At 38.9% G+C, this 27,646-nt stretch overlaps 2 protein-coding genes across 2 annotated transcripts; one reads left to right on the forward strand and one right to left on the reverse strand.

Annotated features, from left to right (window-relative positions):
• Positions 1-1,758: 1,758 nt before the first annotated feature.
• On the reverse strand, positions 1,759-2,094 carry rprml (reprimo-like; the record flags this gene model as incomplete). Its single annotated transcript, XM_079253115.1, has 1 exon — positions 1,759-2,094. One exon carries the CDS (start codon positions 2,092-2,094, stop codon positions 1,759-1,761), a length of 336 nt encoding a protein of 111 aa, XP_079109241.1.
• A 9,880-nt stretch (positions 2,095-11,974) lies between these two features.
• On the forward strand, positions 11,975-26,243 carry LOC306766006 (integrin beta-3-like). Its single transcript, XM_079253580.1, has 15 exons — positions 11,975-12,093; positions 13,416-13,501; positions 13,758-13,962; positions 14,076-14,328; positions 14,448-14,610; positions 14,715-14,876; positions 14,967-15,062; positions 15,160-15,249; positions 15,336-15,470; positions 15,551-15,980; positions 22,863-23,085; positions 23,557-23,657; positions 23,852-23,971; positions 24,299-24,465; positions 24,610-26,243. Exons 1-15 carry the CDS (start codon positions 12,027-12,029, stop codon positions 24,673-24,675), a joined length of 2,364 nt encoding a protein of 787 aa, XP_079109706.1. The 5' UTR covers positions 11,975-12,026; the 3' UTR covers positions 24,676-26,243.
• Positions 26,244-27,646: the final 1,403 nt, after the last annotated feature.

A 27,646-nucleotide genomic window follows, 5' to 3' on the forward strand; every position in this document is an offset into this window, starting at 1 on the left:
GCATGTGTGAATGCATGGGTGTGTTTGTAAGGATTCATCTACCCCAGCTCCCCTAACAAGTACTGAAATAATAATGAGAACATCAGTTGTGTCTGAGTGGTGTGTATGAGAGAAGGAGTAGGAAGGTAAGGATGGAGGGAATAATAATAATAATAATAATAATAATAATAATAATACAGCAGAGTAAGGAAACCTCGAATTCTGAATCAACATCTGATCCTTTGAAATACTTTATGAGAGCGTTTTTTTTTTTGTTTTGTTTGTTTTTTTTTTGTTTTTTTATTTATTTATTTATTTATTTTTTCTTTGATCTGTGCAATCTGCTGTTAGGAACATTAATCACATCTTCTGCAACAAGCAGTCTCATAGCGGTCCCTATGGGAAATCCTCCAATAGCCAAACAGAGGACAATCATGTTGGTCTGTGCTTGTTTTTTAATTTTTTTTTTTTACGTTTATGTTCACATAATGAACACTTTGAGATGGAGCAGAGAAAAAGTGAGAGAAAATCTCTGACATCTAGAGTTTTTTCCACTCTTTAAGGCATTTAAAGGGAGGTTATCAAGATTAACATTTAAGTTTTGTTGTTTGCTGCTGGCCATTCTTCTAACAGATCTGATTTAACACTTTAAAGCCAATATAAGCTCAGATGTCCTCAGGATAAGTCAGCTTTCGCTTTCATCTAAAAACAAATACTTATAGATGTTTTTTTTAGGTAAGATTCACTCTTTAGATATGTCATTTTCCTTTTCAGCTATGTAATGCAACCTTTTTAACATAACTTATTTAACATTTATGAGAATGATCACGTCAGTAAAAAAGTGCACCCTCTGTAGCACATTAATGTATTCATTTAATGTGTTCATCTGGTCAATAAGTAATGATAGAATCTGATGAGGTGTGAAGGGAAGAGGGTTCATTTCCCTGGTTTAAAAAAGTTTCCCCAGTTCTGTGTAGCTGTAAATTAATCATGAATAAGTTCTAATTTGAATGATTTATAGAAATAAAAATTAAATACTGCTCCAAAGTGGAATCTTGAAACACGCTCTGTAATACTAAAAACATTATCCAGCTAAAAAGATGACAAAACTGAACATATTTATTTCAATATTTTACTTGCATGCTGCAATTTCAATGGTTTATTACAAAATACTTCATGCAGCATTTTTGTGGTTTTTAAAAGTGCAAAACGAGTCAAAAATCACTTTACAGATCACTCAGCGAGCATGCCAAACTGGATCACAATCACTCCATACATCTTTTGTCCAAAGAACCGACCAAATATCAGTATTTAAACTGTTTTACGAAACGATATCAAGAAAAATACTTTGAAGAGAATACCCACACATCCATCACAGAGTACAGTGGCAGGCGTGGAACTCTTTAAGAATTCATAATCATGCTTGTGGACATGTTTTGTATTTTTTAAGCAGTCATTTGAAATTTACAAAAAGAGGGAAAAGAATAACCAACCTAGACATGAGGTAACAGCTTGTAAACATTGTCGTTACTTTGCTCAAATTGGCAAAATTAAATTCACTCAGAAATATTTAACAATTCGGTCCACTTGTAAACAAATGCTTGAATTTTACGCACAAACATTGGTCGAACTACTTTCAAGAAGTCGTTCATCGGAAGGAAATGTGAAGTTTTGCATATCTTTCATCTCCAGGACGCAGAAATGCAGATCTTGAGGTTTTGGGATCCGCACCTGGTCCTGGTACTGGTTCTCTTTCCCACTGCATCTGACCTCAGTACTCTAGCTAAGTCCAATCATGACAGTTTCCACGTCTTTGGAGGGTCTCCGTTCCTTCACCAGGAAATTAATCATGCTTTCTGATTTGATCATTAGGTTGCACCCGAGAAAAAATATACCAAACATGACGGTGAGCGACAGGACGCACAGCACTGCTATCTGCACAACACGCATGACGAAGAGTTTGCGCTCGTCTTGCAGCAGCACCAGGGAGCCTCCTCCGTCGCCGGTCACCACGTCGTCTGTGCTGTTACTTGAGAATATATCCAGAGCCCCGGCGAGGGTCTGACTGCCGTTAAACAGCGCGCCCTGGGTCACGTTGAAGAGGGAAACATTCATGTTTCTGTTACTGTAAGACACGGCACTCCAGCTGAAAGACACGCACGCACAGTCTCGCCACAAAACCCGGACTCCAGGCGAAACCTTGCTTCATGTGAGTGTTCAGATAAAAGATAATAAGAGGAAGGAAAAACGACACGCTTGCAATGTCCAGATCAACTGGCAGACATAGAGTTCTGCTCCTGCCTCAGTGCGTAATGAGCGCATCCACATGGCCACACCGCTGCAGCCAGAGCGTCGTATCAGGTGCGTAAAAAGTTTCAAGGTAGTTAGTTAAAGCCCACGTTTGAAGGATTTTTAAGTATTCTTCTAGACTGAAAGTACGGCACGGTGTCTCTCACCGTGAAATATGAGACACTCCCTGTGCGCCTGTGTGTTCTCCGCGAGCGTTTCCTCTGTGGTGCGTTTTAAAGTGATGAGTTCCCCCTGGAGTACACCACCACCCCCTCACCAGGGGAGGTGGTTAGGCGGCCTCGAACTGTTCTGACAGGCAATCCAGAAAGAAAAGATGCAAAATAGACAGAAATGTTTATTTTATTCGCATTTGTTTTCTTTTGAATATTTCTAAAATAATGTCATTTAATTTTCAAACATCAAGATGTTTGTAATCATAATCTTCAAGTTAATCTACAAGTGTAACTCCTTGTAGACAGAAAAGGGCTCTTCTGGATAATTAGTTTACATGCAGATACTTTAGAATAAACACGTCATTAACATGGATATTTCCAAGTAGATCCAAACTATTAATATTGTTGATTTAGACAAAGATGAAACTTTTTAAAGTGTCTAAAAATATTAAGACTTTTGACTCAGTTAAGCCAATATGAGCAGATGACTCCTTGGCACAAAGAGAGGGGGGGGGGGGGGGGGGAGCGTATGAATGCTTAGAAATGCATCACTGTGGCAGAAAAAGTGCCTTGAGAGGATAAAGGCACACTGAGCTGTAACTTAGAGATGAAGACAAGAATTAATAAAATATGATTGAACTTGGGCAAATGTTTCTCCCCTGCTTCTTTTGAGCGAGTTATTTTTCTTCCATGCAGACTGCAGCTTTAATTTAATTCCTCAGCAGAAGATATTTCTTGGATTACTTATTGGAAGGATCCATTTCAAAGATAACTTTGTTGATCAACTATTTCATGCAGATGTGACACCTTTGCAACCTCATGAACAAGGACGAGTCTCCAGAGAGCTTCAGTGCAAATATTACAGGAGTGGTCTTCCATGTAATCCTGGTGTTATTCACACACAACAATTTATGCATAATGTAAGGTTTCATTTGGAAGCCAATGCTTCATTGGAAGGCTGTATCTGTGATACAAATTAAAAGTGTGCATCTATGTGCAATGTTCCTTTAATAAAATATAACTTTGTTACTTGCATATGTATTTTCTGAAACTTGATGAGGTTAACACTTTGGATAAATCAGTTTATTCTTAGAATATGTGAAGAGGATTTTCTGGAGTCAAACAAACAGTGAAATTTCCTTAAATAATCAAAAGTTCAGTTCTTTTTTTGCAAGCAGTGTTTCCATCTAAATAAATCTTTGCAATCTTATTTAACTCTTTTACTACCCCACCACCACTGAAAACTTTTCTCAAAATCTTCTTGTCAATAATAGTTTCTCCTCTTTTTTTAAATAATTCACATGTACTTATAAGGATGTGAAATTGAAGCGTTGCTGCAGTAAATAAGAATAAGATACTTAGATGATTTAAACAACTCTGCGATACCCGTGAGCGGTGTCTGGGAGATTAATCTGCTGTTTGCTCAAAAACAAAAGCCATGAAATTCGATTTGCAATGCTCCTGATGTCTGCGTAAGCGGCTTTCAGCAAGCGACTGACAAGCATGTGTACAAACAATGATTAGCTCCTTCCACAAACACCTTTTATAAGCTTGGAGCTGGTTTGTTTTCAGATCATTTATTAATGGCTGGTAACAGAGGAACAATGGATCGTAGATGTTGACAATAAGATCAAATTATCCCATTGGCTTTTTTTTTGCTTAATTGCAACAAATTAATCAGAAGCATGTAAATCAACTATGCAATCTCATTCTATTATTCACTCCAGAATGATTATGGAAAGTAGCGTGTACTTGCACCTAATCTTTCTGTCAATATGTAAATCCTCTGCTACCTAACAATGCTACTACAAGGCTTTAGACAACAAAACTTCAAAGAATACTAAAAACAGAGGTCGGGGAGCACTGGCGAAGCCAAAAAGAAAGAGAATTCAATCAATGTGTCACTCTTTTGAGCTTTTAAATCATTCAGGAAAATTTAGCACATCATTCTTCAGAAGTTAATCTTTTCAAAGCTTTATATGCTTATAAATCTGTTGCTGATTTTGTTGTTTGATCTTGAAGAGGATTTTCTGTGAAATTGATGCCACCGAAGCAGTTATATATCTTGTCGATTTAGTGTTATTGTTTGCGTAACTGTATAAGAAAATACTGTATATTCATAAGAGGCTGCGTACATGAACGTGACTGTCTGACTTGTTCCTTAGCAACAGAAGACCTGTGAGCCCAGTGACAGATGGTTGGTAAAGTTATTTTGGTTTAGAGGAGAAAGGGGGGGGGGCAATGAGGCGCCTTTACTGGGAAGAAGCAGTTGTGTATCCAGGGCACATTGACTGGGGTGGAACACAGTGACAGGGCGCGATGGCCATGGCATAATGCGCATCAAAGTCTGAATAGAACAGCAAGTGGAGTAATATTTACTTCTGTAAAATAGAACAACAAAAAAAAAATCTCAGAGAAAAGCCCAATTTCCTCAGATCGGTCAATTCCAGGAGGCCTAAGCAGACACCACCCATCAATTTGTACCATTGTGGTGATGATGTGGGGACATGAACATCCAGGCAGCTGTGCTGAGTAACAGAGATCATCTCATAATAATAAATGTATGTTTAAAACTGAGCAACATTATTTAGGATTCTTGCCATATTTATCTCAGTGACTGCTTTATTAGGTCCACCTTACTAATTCCCAGCTGGACCCTTTCTTCCCTTAATTCATGGTGGCATAAACCGGCTGTAGGGAGCCATCACAAAGATAAGATGTGGTCACAGAGAAATGGACATGATCAGCAACAATACACAGGTAAGCTGGGGCGTCTAAGTATTCAGTTGGTACTGAGGGGACCACAGTGTGCCAAGAAAATATCCCCCTCACCATTACACCGCCAGCAGCACCCTGAACTGTTGACACGAGGCAGGATGGATCCATGGTTTCATGTTGTTTACACCCAGTTCTGACCCCACCATCTGAATGTTACAGCTGATCTGGAGGCTCATCAGGCCAGGCAACATGTTTTTCTCTTTCCCATTGTCCAGTTTTGGTGAGTCTTTGTTTTTATGTTCTTAGCTGACAGAAACGGCGCGCTGTGTGGTCTTCTGTTGCTTTATTTAGTACAAGGTTTGAATCTGCGCATGCAGATTAGGTATTGCGCATTCTTTTGTTGGAACCAGTTTTGGTTTTTTGAGTCACTGTTGCTTTTTGGCATCTCCAGTCTGCCCATTCTCCCCTGACCTCTTGACTTTTTCTCTTATTTGGACCATTCTTTGTCAACCCTAGAGATGGTTGTGTGAAAATCCTAGTAGATCAGCAGTTTCTGCAACACTCAGACCAGCATGTCTGGCACCGACAATCATGTTCAAAGTGACAGAATCCCCTTTATGTCCCATGCATGGCTAGAACTTCAGAAGTTGTCCTCACCGTGTCTGCATTCCTCAATACATTAAGTTGCCACCATGTGACTGGAGGATTAGTTATTTGTGTTTGGAAGCAATTGAGCAGGTGCACCCAATGAAGTGGCCTAAGAGGGTTTTTATTCTTTGTTCTCTTTACTGGATTGCTTCATTTTCATTTGACCACATGGTGGTGCTAAAATGTCTGAAGAATTTCTCTTTTTTTTTTTTTTTTTTTTTGTCTGATCTTGAGTCATAGATGAAGATGTAAGCAGCATAAAGTTTGAATAAAGTAAACAGTGACGATTCAAACAAGTTACTTGTGCTGTTTTTACATAATACTGTATGTTGATATAGTTAATTGTTTTAAAGGTATGATTTTAAAGAAGATGACCAAATTTAAGACCAACTACATAAATCCATCAATATTCATAACCAGTGAAGATGGAGCCTATCCCAGTGATCATTGGGCAAGAGGCAGGGTCTACTCTGGACAGGTTGGCAGTCAACAACTTAAATTATAAAGTAAAATAAAGTACAACTTAGAATAATGTCATTTCAACTTTTAAGTTCTCATTAGCAATAGTGTTGCTCCAGATGTTCCAGAAGAAGAGGTCGACTTTGTACAGTTTAATTCTTCTTCAGCAAAGTCCTGCTGCCTTTGTCTTAAATTAGCTTGATTCTCTTGTTTTATGACAAAAGCAATTAGCAACTGTATTCATGTCAAGCGACTGCATCACTCTCAGTGTGCCGTTGTCATGCACAGTCTTAATGAGAAGCTGCACTCACTAGAAGCTCGCTGCATTGCTCTCTAGAAAAGCTGAGAAAAACAAACAAGCAACAAAGAAAATGTAGTTTAAAAAATGTTGTTAGTGCATGAGAACATGAGGATTTGAGATTTTCAGAGCCAGATTGATGGATCCCTGCGAACCCCTAAAGGAAACATGCTTTTTGGGTTATTGTTTCGTATTAGGTCACAGTTATTTTTGGGAGAAATAACGTCTCATGCTCCAGCTACAGTAAACTGTCCAAGTTTAAGCAGAAGGTTTTCCTCCACTGTGTGCTACTATCAATACATTTGCAGTGATCGTGCATTTGTGTTATGTGCAGTGTGATGGGCCGAGCAGTGAAGCACAGTCAGGTACAGGTTTAAAATTTAAAAAAAAAAAAGGGGTTTTATTTTGACCCAAAAAAAAGAAAAAGTTGTTTTAACATAAATGAATAAATCAGGCCTATAAAAGAGGTCAACTTAACAAAACTATAATCAAAGAATTTGTAACAGAAGTAACTCAAGCAACAAAATGAAACAAACTGACCTAACAAATGATACACAAGGGTAAAGTTAAATAGTGGCTGATCAGCCCAAACAAAAACAGACAAAGGAGATGACACACAAAAACCTAACTAAACTAACAGAAGAAAACCCTAAATTCCCCCTCCCATTTCTGCCACTGGTTCGGTCCAAGTAGCTGGCTCCACCCCGTGGCTACCTGCTGGTTCACAGCCAAGGGACTGGAGCCACTGGAACTCAAGGAAAAAACAAATTAAAACTATACCATCACAACATAAACTAAAATGCGCGCTTTTTCGGAATAGTTGTGATGCTACATGAAATGGATGTCTAATATTGGTCTGCAAATTAAATCCTGGTTGAACAAATAAATATGTATGTGATATTACCCATGTGTGGCTGTAGACACACAGTCATCACATGCAGCTGGAAACTGACTTTTTAAGACTTTAAAGCTGCAGTAAAATGTTTTCAGCTCTGCAATAACTCACAAATGCCAAATCATTCAAAGTTGCACCAACTTCATGATGAAACTTCTGAGTTGACAGAGGTTATTTCCTCCTACACAGGAAAAAAAAACACTATTTACGAAAGACTGTTAAAAACATGTGATCCTCCGATGAGCTTATATAGATAGCTATAAAAAATTACCCACCTCTGGATCGGGGTTTATGTCAGTATCATGGTTCTACTGGGAGCACAAAAGTAATTAAAAGAACTGGGAAAACTCATTTGAGTCAACAAAGATGGAAAGGGACTTGAGTTTATTGAGCCACAGTATCACTGATTTGAACTGTGGAGATTATCCTCCTAAAAATGACTCAGTTTACAGTTTACTTGCACAACCTGCACAACATTCATGAGTTTAAGTGGTCAGCAGCTCTGGTCTTCGAGATCTACCATCCTGCAGGTTTTAGTGTTTCCAGGATGTCTCAACTCATTCCAATCAGGAGTCCTCTCTGTACTTATGACACCAGGAAAAAATGTCTCATCAATGGTAAAAGAAGATGACTCATTATCTCTAGCCTGAGCGTTGCACGCAGAATCCTGCAGATCTGGAATGGGCTAAGCGATGAATTGAAAGAGTTGAAAACCATCTCCATCTTTAAAAAAGATGCTGAAAACTAATCTGATCAGCTTGTATATACTGTAACAATTACTTTTTTTTTTTTTTTTTTTTTTGCTGTTGAAACTGTGTCTTGTGTTTAATATATGTTTTATGTAAGTAGGTATGTTAATTCTAAGAGGGTGCTGTAAAGTGTCATGTTCTATCTTTCTTTAAATTTTCATTAACTCGTCATTTTGTACAGTCTCCATTCCAAAAGCTTGTGAAAGTTCCTAAAGGAGATCAGATTCACACACGTCTTTTAGAACTGATCTTGAATAAATCAAATTCAGTCACCTGCTACTAATTCAATTAAATATTTTTAATTTTTTTTAAACTTTATACTGTCAGAGGATGAGGATTTAAATGACCTTAACAGCCAGTTTATTAATAAAGGAACAAACTGGTTAAGACCTATAAGTACCATGACATATGTATTGTCTACAAATTCTTAAATATCCAGATTTAGTTCTCACTTGTGTCTTAGTTCTCTCCGAAGATGCAGGGAAGGAGCAACCGAGGACACATATTTTGGGAAATGAGTCAACCTTCTTCTCAGATGTCTCCCCTGCAGGTGTCCACAGTACAAGCTGTCAGAAGACTTGAAATGCTTCTTCTGTTCAGATCTGGGGTCAACACGGGGGTGGCCGGTAGGTTTTCACCGCAAGCAGTGTGCTGCAGGACCCCAGTCCTTTCATTAAAACGGATTCTGAAGAAGAAAGTTTCAACTAAGCACAAGAGAACTGGCAGCCTAGCAACACAAACTAAGTGAAGACATCCTTAGCAACGGGGATTTGCTGCGTGACCCCACCTCCTCTCTACCGCTTCTTTCTAATAGTGATGCTGACCCAGGGCTTAGAACAACTCGGGACTCAAAATAGACACACCCTTTTGAGCCTTGTCACCTGACATTCCTGGAAGAACCCCCTCCTCTCCCCTCTTTTCCAATTAACTCTTCCTCCCAAGATGCCCCAGTATTAGCTGATCAAAGCAAATACAGGACAGCGATGGAGCCTCCCTGTCCCTGGGTGTGCTTCAGAGTATGTGTGAACAATTAAATGCTGGCAAGCGTGAGAGCAAAGTTCCCTTTTAGGAAAAAAAAGGAGAGATGTTAAATATAGAGAGAGTGTTGGAGGCCATGTTTTAATCTGAAAGGTTTTGCCACCTTTGGGGCTGCTAATAACATAGATGTAAATACAGTCATTAATTACATACGGCTACCAATCGCAGCAGCACAACAGCAGTGGCCGACATTAACCTCGCTCTAAACAACCATCAGTCATTAAAGCTACTTGAAAGAGATAACTTCATTGCTGTTGTAGAGACCTGTGCATGCTGCAACCTTCCAGAACCCGACTGCTTGAAAGGAAGATGAAAATATATCAGTTTCAGATACAGATTACAGATTTCCTCAGTCTCACTGAAGAAATGTCTGTTCCCTCTGTCCAATGCAGACAACTCAAGCACTCAGCCACCACCCATTACACTCATTTCCATTTAGACATATTTTCATCTCTCAAGCTAGCATGATGTGTCTTGTCTCCTGACCAAATTCAGTTTGTCTTCCTTGTTCCTGCAAGGCCTTTCTCTCAGTCTGTATCATCTGAAACAGTAAGACACAATAAACTTCCCACGGTTCTAAGATCTTAAAGAAGTCCTGTTGCATTTTTTCCATTTCTCCACCCTAATGTATTCCAAGCTAAATGTTTATTTATTAATGTTTATTTTCTCCCCATGCAACCCTCAGATTCACAGGGACCAGAGAGAGAGAGAGAGAGAGAGAGAGAGAGAGAGAGAGAGAGAGAGAGAGAGAGAGAGAGAGAGAGAGAGAGAGAGAGAGAGAAAGAGAGAGAAAGAGAGAGAGAGAGAGAAAGAAAGAGAGAGAAAAAGAGAGAGAGAGAGAGAGAGAAAGAAAGAGAGAGAAAAAGAGAGAAAAAGAGAGAAAAAGAGAGAAAAAGAGAGAGAAAGAGAGAAAAAGAGAGAAAAAGAGAGAAAAAGAGAGAAAGAAAGAAAGATCAGATTGCAAAGTGTCAACACAACTACACATTGTCCCACATCAGCAATTGGCACATTTTATCAGCCGGTTGATGGTGCACCTGAGGAAAACTCATATCGCCCGACTTGACCCTCATGCCTGCCCGTTAGAGCTGGCAAAGCAGGAGAGTATAAGCCAGCTGAGGTTGTCCAAACACTGATTTTTGTCTGAAAGCAATTGTGTTTTGATATTGGCTCCTTGCAACAGCATTCTCACACTGAGCAGCTTAAAAGGCTGTGGATAGATCTGTAACGCAGGTCAGAACCCTTCCATCCCCCTTCTCTTCCTCCAGCTGCCCCCTCCCCTCTTGTTCCCCACTTGTTCAGTCTTAATTGGCTGCCATCTGACCAAATCTGTAGGTTTTTATTCAGGAAAAGCAGCGATGATCTTCACGAAAATGCCATTCACGTGAGGGGGCGTTTGTTACAGGTGGCTTTGATAACAATAAATCCAAATTAGAAATTACTGGAGAGAATATCATCGCCCACAGTGTATTACCTGCTCTATCCACCTACACCGAGAGCTTGATGCCAGCAGAATAGTTACACATTATAGTTTTTTTTCTACTTACTTCTCTATTTCTGTCATTTCTTCTTTGTGGCAGTTCTTGGACACGGGTGGCAGTAACTTAGCAACAGGCTGGGGAGTAAGAGCAGAGCACAGGGATAAAGATTCAATAAATGGACAAGTGCAGGGATAAGAAGCATTGTCTGCTTCGACAAGCCTCACCACTCCCCATCACATGCTTCCCATAAGTTGATTTATATGAAGCAGTTTCTTATTTATTTTTTTTAAATCCCACTTTCTGTCTTGTCTTGTTATTATTGTGTTTTTCACTTTTATGAAATCTCGACAAATTTCTGAACATTTCAGCATTTATCTGAATGGCATAATGTTTCTGTGGTGCAGACTTTTGTGCATGAAAGGCAACATTTTCCCATTAGATTTAATGGGAAAGTGTTTCCAAACTTTTGACTGGTAGCATATCATGATATGACTGTTAAAAGTACATGTATATCATGCATTTTAAATCACATCCTCGAGAACAGAATCAAGTCAGGTCTGAGCCCGTGTAGAAACACTCAGGTGCATGTTTTCCAGTTTTGCTGTTTTCCAATCCATTTGTGCAGACTACATTCAGACAGTAAAAGCTCTACTCCTTTCAGTCCAGCAGAGGACAGTGTGACATGATAAGAAATTTCCAATCAAACACCTAGTTATTTCAAACTGTTCTAAAACAAAAAGTCACATCCAAACTTAGTCAAGCTCAAACTTTCAAACTGGCTTCTGCAGATTGGGCGCCTTTAAAAAAAAAAAAAAAAAAAAAAATAATAATTAAACCATTTAATCTATTACATTTTTTCCATAAAACATTTATAAGCTCATTCATATTTATTTATTTCAAGTGCATACCATTTCCTCTATGGTGTTAAAACACCCTGGGATGTGATAAACAGTGGACCACTAAATCGTCAATATCCTGGCAGAGTTCATTAAAAAGCAAACCATCACCAAAGCCCATTACTCATGTTTGTGGCTCTGAGTTTCCAAAGAGTCAGTCCATTCCATAAAAGTGCATTCTGTCCAGATGTTGAAATTACAGCAGACTGTCAGCTGTTTGGAGATCTTACCAAAAGTGCGGACCATTGAGAAACTACGGAAGTAAGAAACGAGTGTGAACATGCCATAAATGTGGTGAGAGTTTGATGTATAAGGCAATGTGTGGCCCAGCCGCACGTGGATGAGGAAAGGCTCCCAGACCGAGAAGAAGTGAGGCGAGCCCACATTTGAAGCAGACTCTCCAGACATGGGATCTTCATTGAATCGTGTCGCTTTACTCTTTCTCCTTTTCTCCTCAGTGTCAAACATCTGCGGTAAGAAGTTTTCTTTCTTCACTTTGGAAAACTTTCACCTGTTGAAACGACTTTTTCCTGCCTGTTAGGTCTCATTTCATATTCTGTTAATGATCTATATTGTAGCCTAGTTTATTCGTTGGTGGCTACAGTTATTTAGGCTTATTAATAAAATCCTCTGGCTTATTTATTGTTGGCTGACTTGAACAGGGCGACTTTGTTTAGTGTCATTGCGCCCCTCTGAAGACTTCTCCTTATAAGGGAGCGAAAACAGCTGGGATGCGTTTCCCAGGGCGAGGTTATCTCCACCAGTTCCATGTTACGCCCACAAAATGATGATATCTTTCAGTGTCGAATAAGACATGGTTAAATTGTCGTCCTGGTTTGCTTTAACATGTTAATCCTTGGCACAAACAAATAAAGTTTAGTTTTTCTGTAACAGCGGGTCCCAACCTGGGGTCCTGCATCCTCCAAGGGGGTCTCCAAAGAAGACTACAGGGGGTCAGGAAAATTTTGACTGTACAAATGTTAAAATGAACCCCCCCAAAAAGCCTCAGTTTATCAGAACTAATCAGAAAATACAGTCAAGAAAAGGATTGAAGAAACACTTGATACTGTCGACTTTATGCATAATAAATACTTTTAGTTGATCTGTGGGGATGATAGTGTTAGATTGAAATAATGATTATTTGCTGTATGCTCACAAATAGCTATGGATATTTAAACTTGGAGTGAAATATATGGGGGGAAAAAAAACGTATGAAAGAAAGTTTATAATACATTAGTATTATTTTATGAATGTAGGACTTTTAAGTAGAATTACGCAATGGTGATTCCTTCATCTTAAACTATCTACTGAAATAAAAGCTAACAGCAGTGGTGGGTTTGCACAAAATAAACGTGTCAATAATCTCAAAAACTTGTCATGTGTTTGTTCTCAGCTTGGTGTGATCATGTCAAAATGTGAACAGTATGAACCAGAACATTGTTGGAGTTAATAGCCTTGTTGGAGAACAGTATGTTGTACAAAAAGTACTTAAACAGAAAAGTTGACATGTGCATTTAAAAGTTAAGTTTCACTGGAAAGATTACATTGCATTTTAAGTTCATTTTGACATCATACTTAACTTTGTGAGTCAAGATCGATTGATAGATAGATAGATTTCAGTTAAGCCCACCCACAGGAAATAGGACTTTTTCTGTTTAATTTATTTACCTTTATTTATTTGATGTGGTTTGCAGCATGTCAGCTCTTCATGAGCCGTTTTACTAGTAATAGTTCACTTTGTCTCTACCATCAATGTAATTATGTATTTTCCTCCCTATTGGTGTCATTTTCACAGGCTCTAACATTTGCACATCACGAGGAGTCACCACTTGTAAACAGTGCCTGGCTGTTCACCCTAGCTGTGCATGGTGCTTTCAAAAGGTAAAAAGAGAAGAATTAAACATTCACTTAGTGAATTGCTGTCCCTCTTAGTCACTGATTCTGCAAGTTGTAACAGAAACTTATGTCATTCTCTCTGCATTTTTCTTGTTGTCTCATCGTGATTCTTTGTGGTGAATCTTCAGTCCTAATATTAGAAGGGAAAATCCGCCTGTGCTGAAAAAGCCTTATTGCAACCTTTGTCTTATACATTAACTTCGTATTTGAGTCCACAACAGAATGTATGCGCTTGTTTCAGGAGTTTGGGAAGGGAGGAGCTAGTGTTTCTCGCTGTGATCTAAGACAAAATTTGTTGGATGGAGGGTGCAGCGCAGCAGCTCTGGAGTTTCCCTCCAGCACCTTAACTATTCAGCAGGATGACCCGCTCAGCAACAAGGCCACGGGTACAGCCGATGATGTCACTCAGGTCAGGCCACAGAAACTCCACATGTCACTAAGACCAGGTATGTTGTCATTTAAATCTTAACAAACTCTCATTTTGCAATCAGAAAATTTCTTTGTGCAAGAAATGAATTAAAGGCTGATGTACATCTTTTGTCTTCTCCTTTCCTCTCAGGCGACTCCAAGCGTTTCACTGTGAGTGTGAAACAGGTGGAGGATTACCCTGTAGACCTCTACTACCTGATGGATCTCTCATTTTCAATGAAGGATGATTTGTTTCGACTGAGTAACTTGGGCACCAAGCTTGCGGAGACTATGGGCAAAACCACTAGCAAACTGCGCATGGGGTTTGGAGCCTTTGTGGACAAAACTGCATCCCCATACATGATAATCCACCCTCCAGAGGCAGTTGGAAACCCATGTTTAGAGTATGTAGGGAGGCTAAGTAGCTGAGATATTGATCATCTTGTGTGCTGATTAGAAAGTCTACCCAGTTGAGTTTTAAAGCTTTATCGACTTCTTCCTCTCACTCATCTTTCATAAACAGGATTAGTCAAAAATGCAAGGCTCAGTTCGGGTTCAAGCATGTGTTGTCGCTGACGGAGAAAGTGGCTCGCTTCACTGAGGAGGTGGCGAAACAGGAGGTGTCTAGAAACAGAGATGGTCCTGAGGGTGGATTTGATGCCGTGATGCAGGCTGTGGTGTGCAAGGTATAAAGAAATGTTGTCAGACACATACATTTTTTTCAGACCATCGAGCATAGGCTTGTAAACATAAACATACATGCTTTAATTCCTTTGTCAATCCTCATTAGGACAAGATTGGATGGCGTCCAGATGCCTCACACCTTCTGGTATTTACCACTGATGCCATGACTCATTCTGCTCTTGATGGACTCATAGCAGGAATCGTCCAGCCCAACGATGGAGAGTGTCACCTTGACGATAACGATGTTTACAACAAAACTACAGTCCTGGTACAAAGACACACTTTTTGTAAAAACTATTTTCAGAGCAGATGGGCTAACTGATGCTTATCATCACTATGTGTTTTTGGTGTCTTCCAGGACTATCCTTCATTAGGCCAACTAACTAATAAAATGTCTGAAAACAACATCAATTTAATTTTTGCTGTGACAAAATATGTCTTGCCACTTTACACGGTAAACCATTTTTTCTGCTTTAGCATAAAATTATTTTATTTTAAGACAAAAAAAAAAAACATGATCATCATCTCTCCTCTTGTCCCTTTGCTTCCAGGAGTACAGCAAACTCATTCCAGGCACAACTGTGGGAATGCTGTCTGATGACTCTGGGAATGTCATTCAGCTGATAGAGGAGGCCTATGCGGTGAGGACTGAAATGTGAAAAAATATGTAGATCGCACGAGTTTATCTCACAAACTAACATGTGACTGATGACTGTATGCTGGGCAGAAAATTCGCTCTCAAGTGAACCTGGAGTTTTTGGGAGTCCCAGAAGAGTTGAATCTCTCCTTTAATGCCACTTGCACAAATGGAGAGGTCATAACTGGAATCAAGTCCTGCTCTGGTCTGAAGGTTGGGGACACGGTACGTATTAGCTAAAATGCTTCTATGCTGCATCTGTGTCCCATGTTTGTGTTTGGTATGAGAGATTTTCTCCTTTTCAGGTGTCTTTTAGTGTGGAGGCACAGCTGCGAGGCTGCCCAAAGGAAAAAAGTCAAACTTTTACAATCAAACCTCTCGGCTTCAAGGATTCCCTGGAGGTTACTGTGGACTTTGCTTGTAGCTGCAGCTGTGAGGCAACAGAGCAACCCAACAGTCCAGTCTGTAGCAACGGCAATGGGACCTACGAGTGTGGCATTTGCCTGTGTCACCCGGGTCGTTTGGGTCCGCAGTGTGAGTGCTCAGTGGAGGATTACAGTTCAACTGATGATTCCAACTGCATCCCGAAACCAGGCAGCCCAATCTGCAATGGAAGAGGCAACTGCTTGTGTGGACAGTGCTCCTGTCACTCAAGTGAGTTTGGTCAGGTGTGGGGGAAGTTCTGCGAATGTGACGATTTCAACTGCCTGCGCTTCAAAGGGGCTCTTTGCGCTGGTGAGTAGAGGAAGCCCTTTTGAGTTGTATCTGTGGTTTTGTTAAAAGCCAGCTGAACATTTTGTTACACATTTAAATGGGGACGTCCTTTTTCGGTGTAACACTTGCGTTACATGTCAAATATTTATTATAGCAACTCATTAAAAAAATTAGACAGGAAATGTCGATGAAAGGGGAACACAGGAATTTGTTGGCTAATTTGAAATGGCACCAAAAAGAGCATATTAAATGTTGAAACTAATAAACTTAATTCAAATTAATGTAAAGGAAAAAACAAAAAGCAACAAAATTTTTTAAACTGGAATACAGTAAAGCCAAAAATGACCAAACTCATCTGAGGGAACACTTTAAGTAGTAAGACATTGGATCAAATGGCAACCAATCAGTGATATAATAAATAACTATAGAAACAGCTTAGAAGAAAGCCTGACTCTTTCAAACATAAAGACCAAGAGACATTCATGTCGCCACTGTCCCAAAAAAAAAACCATGCCCCCCCACCCCCCCACCCCCCCTGTCATATTCACTCAGGTGTGTGTCAGGCACGCATGTACTGTATTACTGATACCTAATCAATAGACAGATACTTCAGAATGACACTGTGAAGTCATCTGTGATTCAGTAATCTGGAAACTAACTCCATTTTCTAGGATCACAACACTCTCCCCCCACAGAGCCAGAATTAGGGGGTGATAGAATGGACTGGTGTGACTCCAGTCCTCAACCCACTCGAACCCTGATGGGATCAGCTTGGGTGGGCTGTAATTCACTAAACAACTCAAAACAGGAGTGAATACCAACAAGAAAATGTTGCAAGGGACTTTGGCACATCTTTTGGGGACACAACACACATGTTTAACTGTGATTCCATCCCACCAAAAGCAGTGTTTTCAAATTATACCTCATTGCAGAAGTGATGAACAGGGCTTTCCAATGTTGTATAAAAGAAGACCAGTCGGTATTATAGGTGAGCACTAATCAACCAAACACACATTTCCTTACTCTGTGTTCCCTGTTTAGTACACATAAGGTAAAGTTAGAAGAAGGTCGGGGATATCTAGTTCAATAAATGACTGAAGAATTCAAAGAATCTTCCAAGGTACCTGGTTTAAAACTAGCACTGAATTACTAATATCTTCAAGCTGTCACATATCCAGTTCCCATTAGACAACTGGTGTACTGGCAACCATGTTGTGGTTACACTATAGATGCTTCAAAATATCCCACAAAAAGTATATAAAGCACTGAAATTGACATATTTTGCTCACATTCATAGAGGTTGTATGATAAATTTCATATTAGTATACTATTAATTATCAAGGTTGATAATCCAGAAAGGGAGGGAAGAAGTCCCAAAAGGGAACAATATTGTTTCCACAGGCTGCTGGACTCAACCTGAATAGGATTTCATGTACAACCATAATGTTAGATCACAACAAACATACTCAAGAGTCAAGTGAAAAGTATCTTTAGGCCATGTTTTTTTTTAGAAAAAGACAAAAAGTGCCTGCCTTTAATCACCCAGTCCAGAAGTTAATCTATTTCCTCTGTTTTCTGAGTACGTTGCTGTTCTGGTGTTACACACTTCCACTCTCCATTCAATCAGTTTGTGGCAGAAGCATTCAGATCCGGGCACATTATCAGCATGGCTACATATCAGTGAACATAAACAAGGATATGTGTTCATTGTTTTAGTAAGTTGTCAAGCATGTAGTCCAATGAGAATTACACAGGCAGGAAATATTAAATGACCCATCCCTTCCTTTTCCGTCTTGTCTTGAGACTGTTAACTATCCAGGGACATGGTTGTTTCTACTTATTCTGTTCTCTGTAAACACACCTCTATTAGTTTATATAGTTTCTCTGTTAAACAGCATGAAAAAAGTTTTTAAGGAGGTATCATGTCATTACCAGTCTCTTTTTCTGGTTGTAATTAGTGTATAAATAATTCTACTCATAACATAGCTGCTAAACATAAACATAATGTTTACAACTGGCTCATTCACTTTCAGGCCGGGACGCTTAGTGTGTAATTCTATTCAGAGCAAGTCAGAAAACATACTCGGCTGCTGTTACCTTTGTTTGACTGGAGTTCTTATCATTTACAAGAAGTGCTTCATAGCAAGTCTACACAGCTCAGTGCACAGTTGCTCAATTACAAAACTTTAATCGCTTTTTTGATTGGGTAATTCAACATAATAGTGGTCTGGGGGTTTGGATTGTAAAGAGAAAGGGTAGGCAACAACAGGAAACTGTTCTCTTATCTTTATGTCTTGTAGGAACCACACACATTAGTTGTGCAAATATCCAAGTATCTCTTTTTGTATTTTAATTCTTGAGCTACAGTACAAGGCACAGTGAGTTGGATAAGACATTCGTTTGGTGTTTTACTATTATTATTACTCTTACACTGCTTAAACGGTTTTCACCTGCAGGGTGTGGTCTGTCTGTGACCTCATTAGCTCTATAGCAGCGCTACAAGAGTCCTCAAGTGGTGAATGGGCTGTTTTATCTTTACTGCTTATCAGTGGTAAGAATCTCAGGGTGTTCACCGTCCTAACTGCTGCAGATAACAATCCTTGTTTTTGCTTAGCATTTTCTAGATTTTAATTTATGTGCCTTTTTGTTTAGGTTTGAATGGAAACATTGTTTTTTTTTTTTGTTTTTTTTAACATTGTCTGACTCCATTTTATGTTTTGATCCAGGAACTGGTTCCTGATAAGCTGTAAATAGGGGCTCGTCCGGGATAGCAAATGTGGTTCTGTGATGTCTGGCAGGAAAGATGGCAGCATAAGTTTAAAGAGAAAGCCTTGATGTGGTATGTTTTGGCGCTTCACGCAGATCTTTGACCAGACTGGGGTCTTGGTATTTTGGAAACTGAATCAACACCTTTGGCTCTTTGTTGTGTCGCTTAAGCCTTAACCTTAGTGCAGTTTTAAACTGCATGCCCCAATGGTAGAGGCCACTTCCATTATGGAGGTGCAGTTGTGTCATGATGGTGTGCTTGGTCTGCAGAAATTGGTTGGATCGTAACTGCTGAAGTAAACTCCAGATAAATACCAAAAACGATGGTTTCCCAACAGAGCATTGACTTTCAGCCTTTTTATCACAACCTAATACTTTTCTTGAAGCATGCCAACCCTGTTTCATCAAACAAAAAGTTCTAAAGGGTTTCTTTCAAAGGAAGTTATTGATTTCATGGCTTCCATTAACCACCCATGGTTTGTTGGTACACATGTATTTACACCCACTAAAGAAGAAATAATGAAAGACAGTCTATAGACCTCTGGGATTAAACTGCGGACTCTCTCCAACCTGACTTAAATGGACCTATCTTAACCTACATCTTAAAAAAACTCCATAACAGATATTCCAAGGTTGGATATTTTTTCCATTGCCGAGGAGCTGTGGAAAGCAGGAGTCAGCAAGCATAACTCCAGGGCACATATATACAAGAGGAGGGAGAACAGGAAGGTTTGCATTCCACTGTTGGAAATTTTCCTCCCTTCTTTGCTCTCTCTTCAACTCTTTCAATGTGGTAGTTCTCTGGTTATACTGTCTGTTTCTCTGTCCATGACCTTTGATTTTGCCTCGTCTGGTCAAAGTCCTCTGAAATTCCTGCACGTAATTAATTAACGAGATAAGTTTCACCAAGAAAGAACCGACAAAAAATTCCCTTTTCGTGTGAATAAGCTCTTCTGTTGTTGAAAAGATACTCAGTCGTAATGAATTGTCAGATTTTCTTTTTTCTCTTAAGGTCTAGAAGTCTTGATAATTTTCCTGTTGACACTGTGAGACAGACTAGTTAGTGGCTAAGCTCAGTGGGACTGTTAACCATTAACCCCAACATCAGCACTCAGGGATCTCATCTCTGATAAAAACACAATGTAAAAGAGAAGCTGTTGAGGGAATTTTTTTTCCTCAAGTTTACATCTGCAGAGGATTTGTTTAAACAGCGACCCTTGGACCCATTGTGATATTTCATACACCAGTCAGCCCTTCCCACCTCCACTCTGATCCAGCTGGGTTGTGACTCTTTCATTTTGGTCTTAGTCATCTGGTGCCAAATCTTGTCTGATTTCTTGCTGTCTCTGGGGCTCTGCAGTTGTTTTTAAGGGTTCTTAATGTGCTAATGCATGGTGTTTTTCAGTAATCCACAGAGGAAAAAACTCACCCTGAGATTCAATCATTGGACGATTGCTTGGTTGTAACATGATTTCTAAAACAGTCTTACTTCTGTTCGCCATATGCTTCAGTCTGAAGATTGTGTTTGTGCATGTCTGCCTGACTTTAAAATGAGACAGGTGATCATTAGACTGCTTTTCTTAGAATTTGGTTTAGCAAGAGGTTAGTTTCCAGGTAACACAGACACAAAACAGTCTTTTTTTCAATAAAGACTTGAAATTAACATTGATCATTCATTTCAAAAGCTTTGTTTTGTTGCTTAACATAACTAACCAACTAAGTAATTTAATTGATTAATTATAGGAGCCATGAATCTCATTTTGGATAGAAGAAAATAATAGTCAATAATGCTAATAACAACCCTAAACATAACACATAACAGCTCACTGTTTGTTGCTTGATGGAAGAAAATGTTGCAAGTGCATGCTGTGTACACCTGCCTGCACATGCAGCATGTTTTTAAAGTTACACAAGCAACTCACTCAAAAAAATATAACACACCCACAGGCATTGCTACCATCGGACTGCAGTGACTTAACATTGTGTCCCAGAGACTCAATCCTTTTTTGCGGGTGAAAAAACAGACTGATTAAATATTAAGTAATGCCATTATTCACCATCCCAGACATACACAGATACAGTAGTGATTCATTGTACAGTTGCACTATTTGTTGTTTGTACTTTTGTTTACCCCGCCTCGCCCATATGTTAAAAAAAGGTTGGAGTGAATATTGATCAAGATGTTGCATTTGAGCTGTGGTAGACGACAGAGTGAACCCCTGTGAAAAGCCTTATCATGCTTCATTTACTGCATTTCTTACAGTTTAAAGGGTATTTTGTAGTATGAATAATCAAAACCAAAGCATTTATTAAAGAATAAAAGCCCTATAAATTTCAGCTGACCCACAGTTAAGATATTTAAAGATGTGTTTTTGTTGATGAACTGCATTTGTCCATGAGTCTGCATGTGGAAAAGAAGTGCCAGAAGAAGAAAAAACATTGAAACCCTTTGACTGAAAACCACAATCAGTTGAAGAAAAATGACGCACTGTTGCAGCTGTGATCAGGACGTACAGAACGGAACAGAATGAATCTCTCTGAAAATGAGACAACTTCAGTACCTCCGACTTGTAACACGGGTCATGAGTTCAAATGAAAGTCTCTGCAACAGCTCAGAGTGCGCAGGATGTTGCATGACCTCAGTTGGCAGCATCCGATCAAAATAAGTTTGTTTTATCACGGTACACAAGTAGAAGATTGTTCTCTGAAAGAAAAGATGGAAAAAGAAGCTTAGTTAATACAAGGAGAACATTTTTAGTTTAGCAATGACACCAGGAGAAATGTGTTCAGCTCAGATATGTTCCTTTCCCAGTGAATGCAGTCTTAAAGTGGAACTATTATGTGCATTTCTGGCTAATTTATTTTTATTTCTGAGACCAGAAGGGCTGGGATTGATCTAGTTATTGTCACAAATCGTTTTATTTACTTCAGACCGACCCTCTCCGTAAGCTGTCGGATCAGCCTGCCCCGCCTCCCGCCACTGCACTACATCAGGAGAGCGCACCGCAACTGCTTTCGCCATCATTGTAACATCTCATAAACAGAAGGATTAGGCTAATATAAACTCAATTAAAAAAAAAACAAAATACAATGTCAACACATAACATACAGCCCTACATGTTGGAACCTGAATCAGACCCTGAACAAGAAGTGGAAAACAGCAACCCACAGCAAGGAATGCAGCAGGATGTCTCTCTTTGGTAAACTCACCAGCCATCGTTGGAAATAACTTTATCCAACGTTTTCCACCCGCCTGATGTATTTGTACATGCCCTTGTTAACCAGTAGAAGGTAACCAATCACCGAACCTTATCCCCCGGGACGTCACAAGGATTTCCAAGTAGAAAAAATTCTCTAAAACAACGCGTTTTTCGTCGCCATGGAAACTGAACGGAGAGTCCTGGAACTCAAACTCAAACTCAAACATGCGTTTAGGTGATGAAAAACAGTGTCGTTCACATGTCTGATGAGGATTCAACACTATAACACTGTAGAAAGCTCAGAAAACTAGAAATACCTTAATAGGACCCCTTTAACCAGTGAATTTGTGTCTTAGGATTTTTTTTTAATTCAATTTTGATTCTAGTTCTTTGTAATCTTGCTTTTGCAAAATGAATAAATTCTTAATAAATTCTACTTATGTCAGAAAACCTCTGCTCTATTTGAGCCCTTTCCCCTGATCTGTGGCAATACCTCATAACAGATAAAGCTTTGCTTACATTTCGGCGCCATTTCTTTCTATCAATACTTGCAATTTATGGAGGCTTTCTAAAACTGGAATGCTTCATTTTTATAAATATGCAGAGCACAAAGAAAAAATTACATGGAAAGAAAATAGAGAAAAAGTGAAAATTCTGACCCAACAAAAAGTACAGTGAGCTTAACTCTGCAGAAGTCTGTGCAACACCTGTATCCTCCATAATGACGTCTGCCATTAATAAAAACTGCACATTGTTAGCAGTAGATAGTGTTTTAGAATAGAAGCAATCCATTTATTGTATGTTTGAAGCGTTTGACCTGAAATTCATAATGACTTATCTTTAACATTGCAACTTTTTAAAAAGCGCCATTTCAAAAGAAAGTTTTCAAATCATGCTGCTAATTTTAAAAAGAAAATTTTTTTTCTTTTTCTTTCAGGTCATGGTAAATGTGACTGTGGGTTCTGCCAGTGTGATGCTGGCTGGAAAGGAGAAAACTGTAATTGCAGCACCCGTACCGACCCTTGCACGTCAAGTATTGGCCTGTTGTGCAGCGGCCGAGGATATTGCCAGTGCGGGGTGTGTCAGTGTACGCAGCCTGGTGCTTATGGAGATACCTGTGAGAAATGCCCCACCTGTCCTGATTCCTGCACAATAAAAAAGTGAGTAAAGCCTCGAAAAGACACTATTCTTTTCAACTTCATTGTGAAATATATTCTCAAGTCATACATGTATGTATGTTTATGTATGTATGTGTATATGTGTGAGTGTGTGTAATATTAGGGCTTGTTAACACATGCAAACAGTTATTTAAGTGGATTACAGTTACCATATGGTGTAACTAAAATAACTGAGGGAATGGGGTCATTAAAATATTAGTCCAGTTTTTGCTATGTCTATAATATTATCATAATCAGGCTCCTATTTGACAATATATCTTGTTTGGGATCAAGGATAGAAGTGAATGATTTTACCATCTCTCAGTTGAACCTGGTGTTTATACAAGGATAAATAGAAAATGAGAATAAAAAGTCATTTGCACATTCAACAAACCAAGATGATCTCACAAACTTACATGTATATAAACGTCCAGCACGCTATCTGTAGTCAGACTTGTTTTGCTGTCTTTGCAGGGAGTGTGTCGAGTGTCAGCACTTTAATAGAGGACAGTATACCGCAGACAACAGCTGCAACAGAATCTGCAAAAATGAAATACGAGTTGTGGATGAACTGGGTGAGCTCTCCTCTCCAAACGCTGTGATCCTGGCCTGTTGTACTGTTGTGTTTTTGCTCTGGATCACAATTCATGAAAGTGGTTGTAGCTTGCAGACTTTGTGACCCAAGTATTTTGTTGACTGCTGAACATTGCTGCTTTCAAAGAGAGCTTTTGGCTTTAAAACTTTTTTTCTCATCTTCTCTATCTCACAGTTTTCCATGAAAGGAATGCAGTGAATTGCTCGTACAAAGATGAGAAGGACTGCGTTGTACACTTCCAGTACTATGAAGATGAACTTGGCAACTCCATCCTGTTTGTAGTTAAAAAACCAGGTACTGTCAGAGTTGTAGCAATTCAGGGAAATTTAAACTGCCAGAAACCTCATTTCAGCACAATATTGGAACAGCATAGTGTGTTGTTGAATGTCTTTTCTGTCAGCGGGGGAACAATGTGTGCAACCAGTAATGTGTCATTATCTAAAGAACAGAGCTTATTACGCAGCTACATTGTGCCACAAAACAAAAACTCATTTCATGGTGATGAGGTGCCACATGATTGTGACATGAGCATTTGGCATGTCTGACATGCCCTAAAGTTTTCCAGTGCTTAACAAACACAATGGGGCTCATCCTCTGTGACTCCTGTCCCTCGTTCCTCAGAGTGTCCTGAGGGCCCTGACATCTTAGTGGTGCTCTTGGCGGTGGCTGGTGCCATTTTACTACTGGGCCTTGTTGGCTTGCTCATCTGGAAGCTGCTGGTCACCATCCATGATCGTAGAGAGTTTGCCAAGTTTGAGGAGGAGAAAGCCAAAGCCAAATGGGATACGGTGAGAAATAACTATAATGCTTAAATCTCTACTTCATTTATCGGGGATTGACGGAAAATGGCATGGCTCTGCAGGAGAACATCGAAACTTTTGACTTAAGATTTGACTAAATTAACAAATATTACCTTTGTATTTATTTCTCAGGCTAACAATCCCTTGTATAAAGGAGCTACCTCCACCTTTACCAACATAACATACCGAGGAAACTGAACTGAATACAATGAGGAAAAACTCGGGTCAACGAGACAGATGGAATGTATCAGCACGAAGTTGGATGGGAAGACACGGACATGAGACCAGTAGAAAAGCAGTTATTGCTGTCAACGACTTAATAATTGTATATACAGTAATAATAACTGAAACTGTTCATATTTGTGACTTATGCTTTCTGCACGGCGTGATATTTACAGCATTTTCTACTGTATTTTGAATTTAGAGATTAATGCATTGCCATTCATGCTGTCCGTGTCGGAGATCTGCTGCTGGATGCTTGTTATACGGCTTTCCCACCTCTGCTGTAGTTATTGTTACAAATGCTTTCTTTTTAATTTAGTAATCGGTAGCAGTCAAGTTGTTTTGTTTCGATTTGGCTTGGTGTAGCTCTTTGTGTGGTATTTGACTGTAAAAAGCAGCAGGCACAGTACTGCAGATTTATGGGGAATTATGAGGTGTGTATTGTGTTCAAATGCACTTGTAACTTCAGAAATGCTGTAATACAATTCTTAATATTGGTACATAATTGCCTCTGCTTGGGCTTGATGGGATTTTTATTTGTTCATTGTGTTTTAGAAATATTTGTTTCAGTTTTCCATTGAATGGATTTCGTTGCACAACAGATGATGTAGGTGATGATGGAAACTCTGCTGTCAACATTTTCAAACATACTGACCCTCCCACTGGAAGATCTCTGATCTATTTTTTTTTTTAAGGTAAAAATCAGTCTGAAAAAATGTCCAAATTGGTGGAGAATAAGAAAAAATTACTTTTAAAAAGTGGTGTATGCACATGTATCTATTCCTCTCAAAGTCTGCTGAACTTGGAAGATCTGGTCATTGGGATTTTTTGTCCATTCCTGAAAGTCTAACTTGGATGGGTTCTGTAGGTGTTCAACCATCTTGATTCACACCAGAGATTCTCTGTTAGATTTAGGTTTGGGCATTGACCAGGTGATTCCATAACATGTAGAACGCTCCCCTTAAGTGGGAATTTAAAATATTGAGCCCTGCGTGCAGGTTTTAGATGTTTCTCTGCTTCAGCATACTTAATTCAATTTAAAGGATCATTGTGCAAAACTTGCCAACCATCTCTTTGATCTATTACATCTGAATCAGGTATTTTGGAGCCGAAAAGGATCTAAAACATGCAGGAAAGTGACTGTGAGTTTGAGCTCCCTGACTTAACCCATCACCCTGCAGCATGCAAAGAGTCAACATCCTGCTGAGTGATAAACCTCTTTCAGTATTTTTCTGATAATTATGTGATTTCAGGTGGTAAACTAGTAAGAGCTTATTAAGGGGATTCTTTAAAAAGAAGGTGAGTATGTATATATGCACAACTTTTCATTTAATTTTTCAGACTTCTGAAAGAATGGCTTCAGGGCTTTCTCTCTCTTTTAACCCGAACAGTTACTTTGTGTGTGTGTTGTGGTTGTGCAGCTCTCATCCTGTTAGGATGTGGTCTGCAAGTTCACTGATGTCTATCACACTTTTAAAGCCTTCACTTGAAAAATGTAGATTCATTGTACTTCACTATTTTTTTGTGTCATCTTTCAGCTCATTTCCAAACTGTCAGATGTGTTTTAGGCTAAAAGCAAACACCACAAACCGTTTGAGCATCATATTTTAGATCCTAAGAAATGTGTGACTTTTGAGAACAGGAACAAAAAAATTTTGGATTTTTTTAAGGTGTTTATTCTCAATGTAATGATTAGTTTGATTAATGATAAATAAAAAATGTCTTTCATGTCCTCTCATTTCAGCAAGAAACCTGCCTCGTTTCACCTCACTCCCAGCTTTACCCCAATAACAGAGAAACTTTTACTTTTTCTTTGTGTAAATTGTAACACAAATTAATTACAAATATTCTTTCTGTATCATGTTCGGAGAAGATGATTTTGGCAACTTGTTTCATTCTAAGCTGTGTACTAAATTGTGTCAGACCACAACCTGTTAGCACATTGCATTCAGGGAGAATATTTCTTTTCCTCCTGAGTAAATTTAGACAGCTGGTTTACTATTTACTTTCAATTCTCTTTTGTAGTTGTATGACAAAAGATTTCTGACACATCCATCCAAGTTTAACTTATTTTTTACTGGTAATAAGTTTCTTCGTAATCACACATGTTCCATCTTGTGCACATCATCACAGGTTGTTAGTTTTGTAAATAGTACTTTATTTGCAATGCAGGGAGGTGGTGAAAATGTTGAATGACTTTAAAAATCATCTTTGTTTATCAAGTAAAATAAATAACATGTTGTTCTCAGTTCCAGTGGTGGAGAAAGCTTTTAAAAAGTGTGGGGGGTGCAGTTTGTTGCCAGTTTTACTATCACAGGGATGTGTGTCTGCATAGAAAGGTATGATTGGGAATTATGAATTGCCAACAAATGTTTAGTATAAACAAACCTTCACTTAGGTAAACCTCAGATGACCCACTTGTCAATGAATGCAGCATGTAATGCCCCTCAGTTCCTCGACATAAACAATGAAACTTTTTTTTAAAAATAAATATAACATCTGGTGAATACTTTGATCATAGAATTATTTTCTAAATCTAGACTTTTGTTATAGACCCATTATTATTGTTGTTGTTGTTGTCATTATCATATTATATTATAATGATTTATTAATAATTGTTTTTATTTTTATTTTTTTCTCATTTGTGCCATCTCCCGGCTCCAACATTAAACATGAAGAAGGCGTTAAATTTGCGCAAGTAAATAAATACATGAAAAGTTTGTGTGCGTGTGTGTGTGTGTGTGTTGGACAACTCAAGCATTTTATTTGGTTAAGTCTATTGATTCACATAGAAAATAGATTGAACTCAGGTAAAAGTAGACTGTGTGCTAAATGGTTTGCTCAGGATGGATCCTATCCAATATCACAATATTGAATTTATCAATGCATGACTCATTTTAGATGCATAACTCTGCATGAGATAAGACAGACACATTTTGTGATTCAT

This window comes from Telmatherina bonti (genome assembly GCF_933228915.1).
Source record: "Telmatherina bonti genome assembly, chromosome: 14".
Classification (NCBI taxonomy): Eukaryota; Metazoa; Chordata; class Actinopteri; order Atheriniformes; family Telmatherinidae; genus Telmatherina; species Telmatherina bonti.

Bases quoted from the DNA above. Each gene is read 5' to 3' on its own strand.
- LOC306766006 (XM_079253580.1), top strand. From the start codon at position 12,027: ATGGGATCTTCATTGAATCGTGTCGCTTTACTCTTTCTCCTTTTCTCC. The intron at 13,963-14,075 runs GTATGTTGTCAT...CTTTCCTCTCAG, and splicing joins CCACATGTCACTAAGACCAG to GCGACTCCAAGCGTTTCACT. The intron at 23,086-23,556 runs GTGAGTAAAGCC...CTGTCTTTGCAG, and splicing joins GATTCCTGCACAATAAAAAA to GGAGTGTGTCGAGTGTCAGC.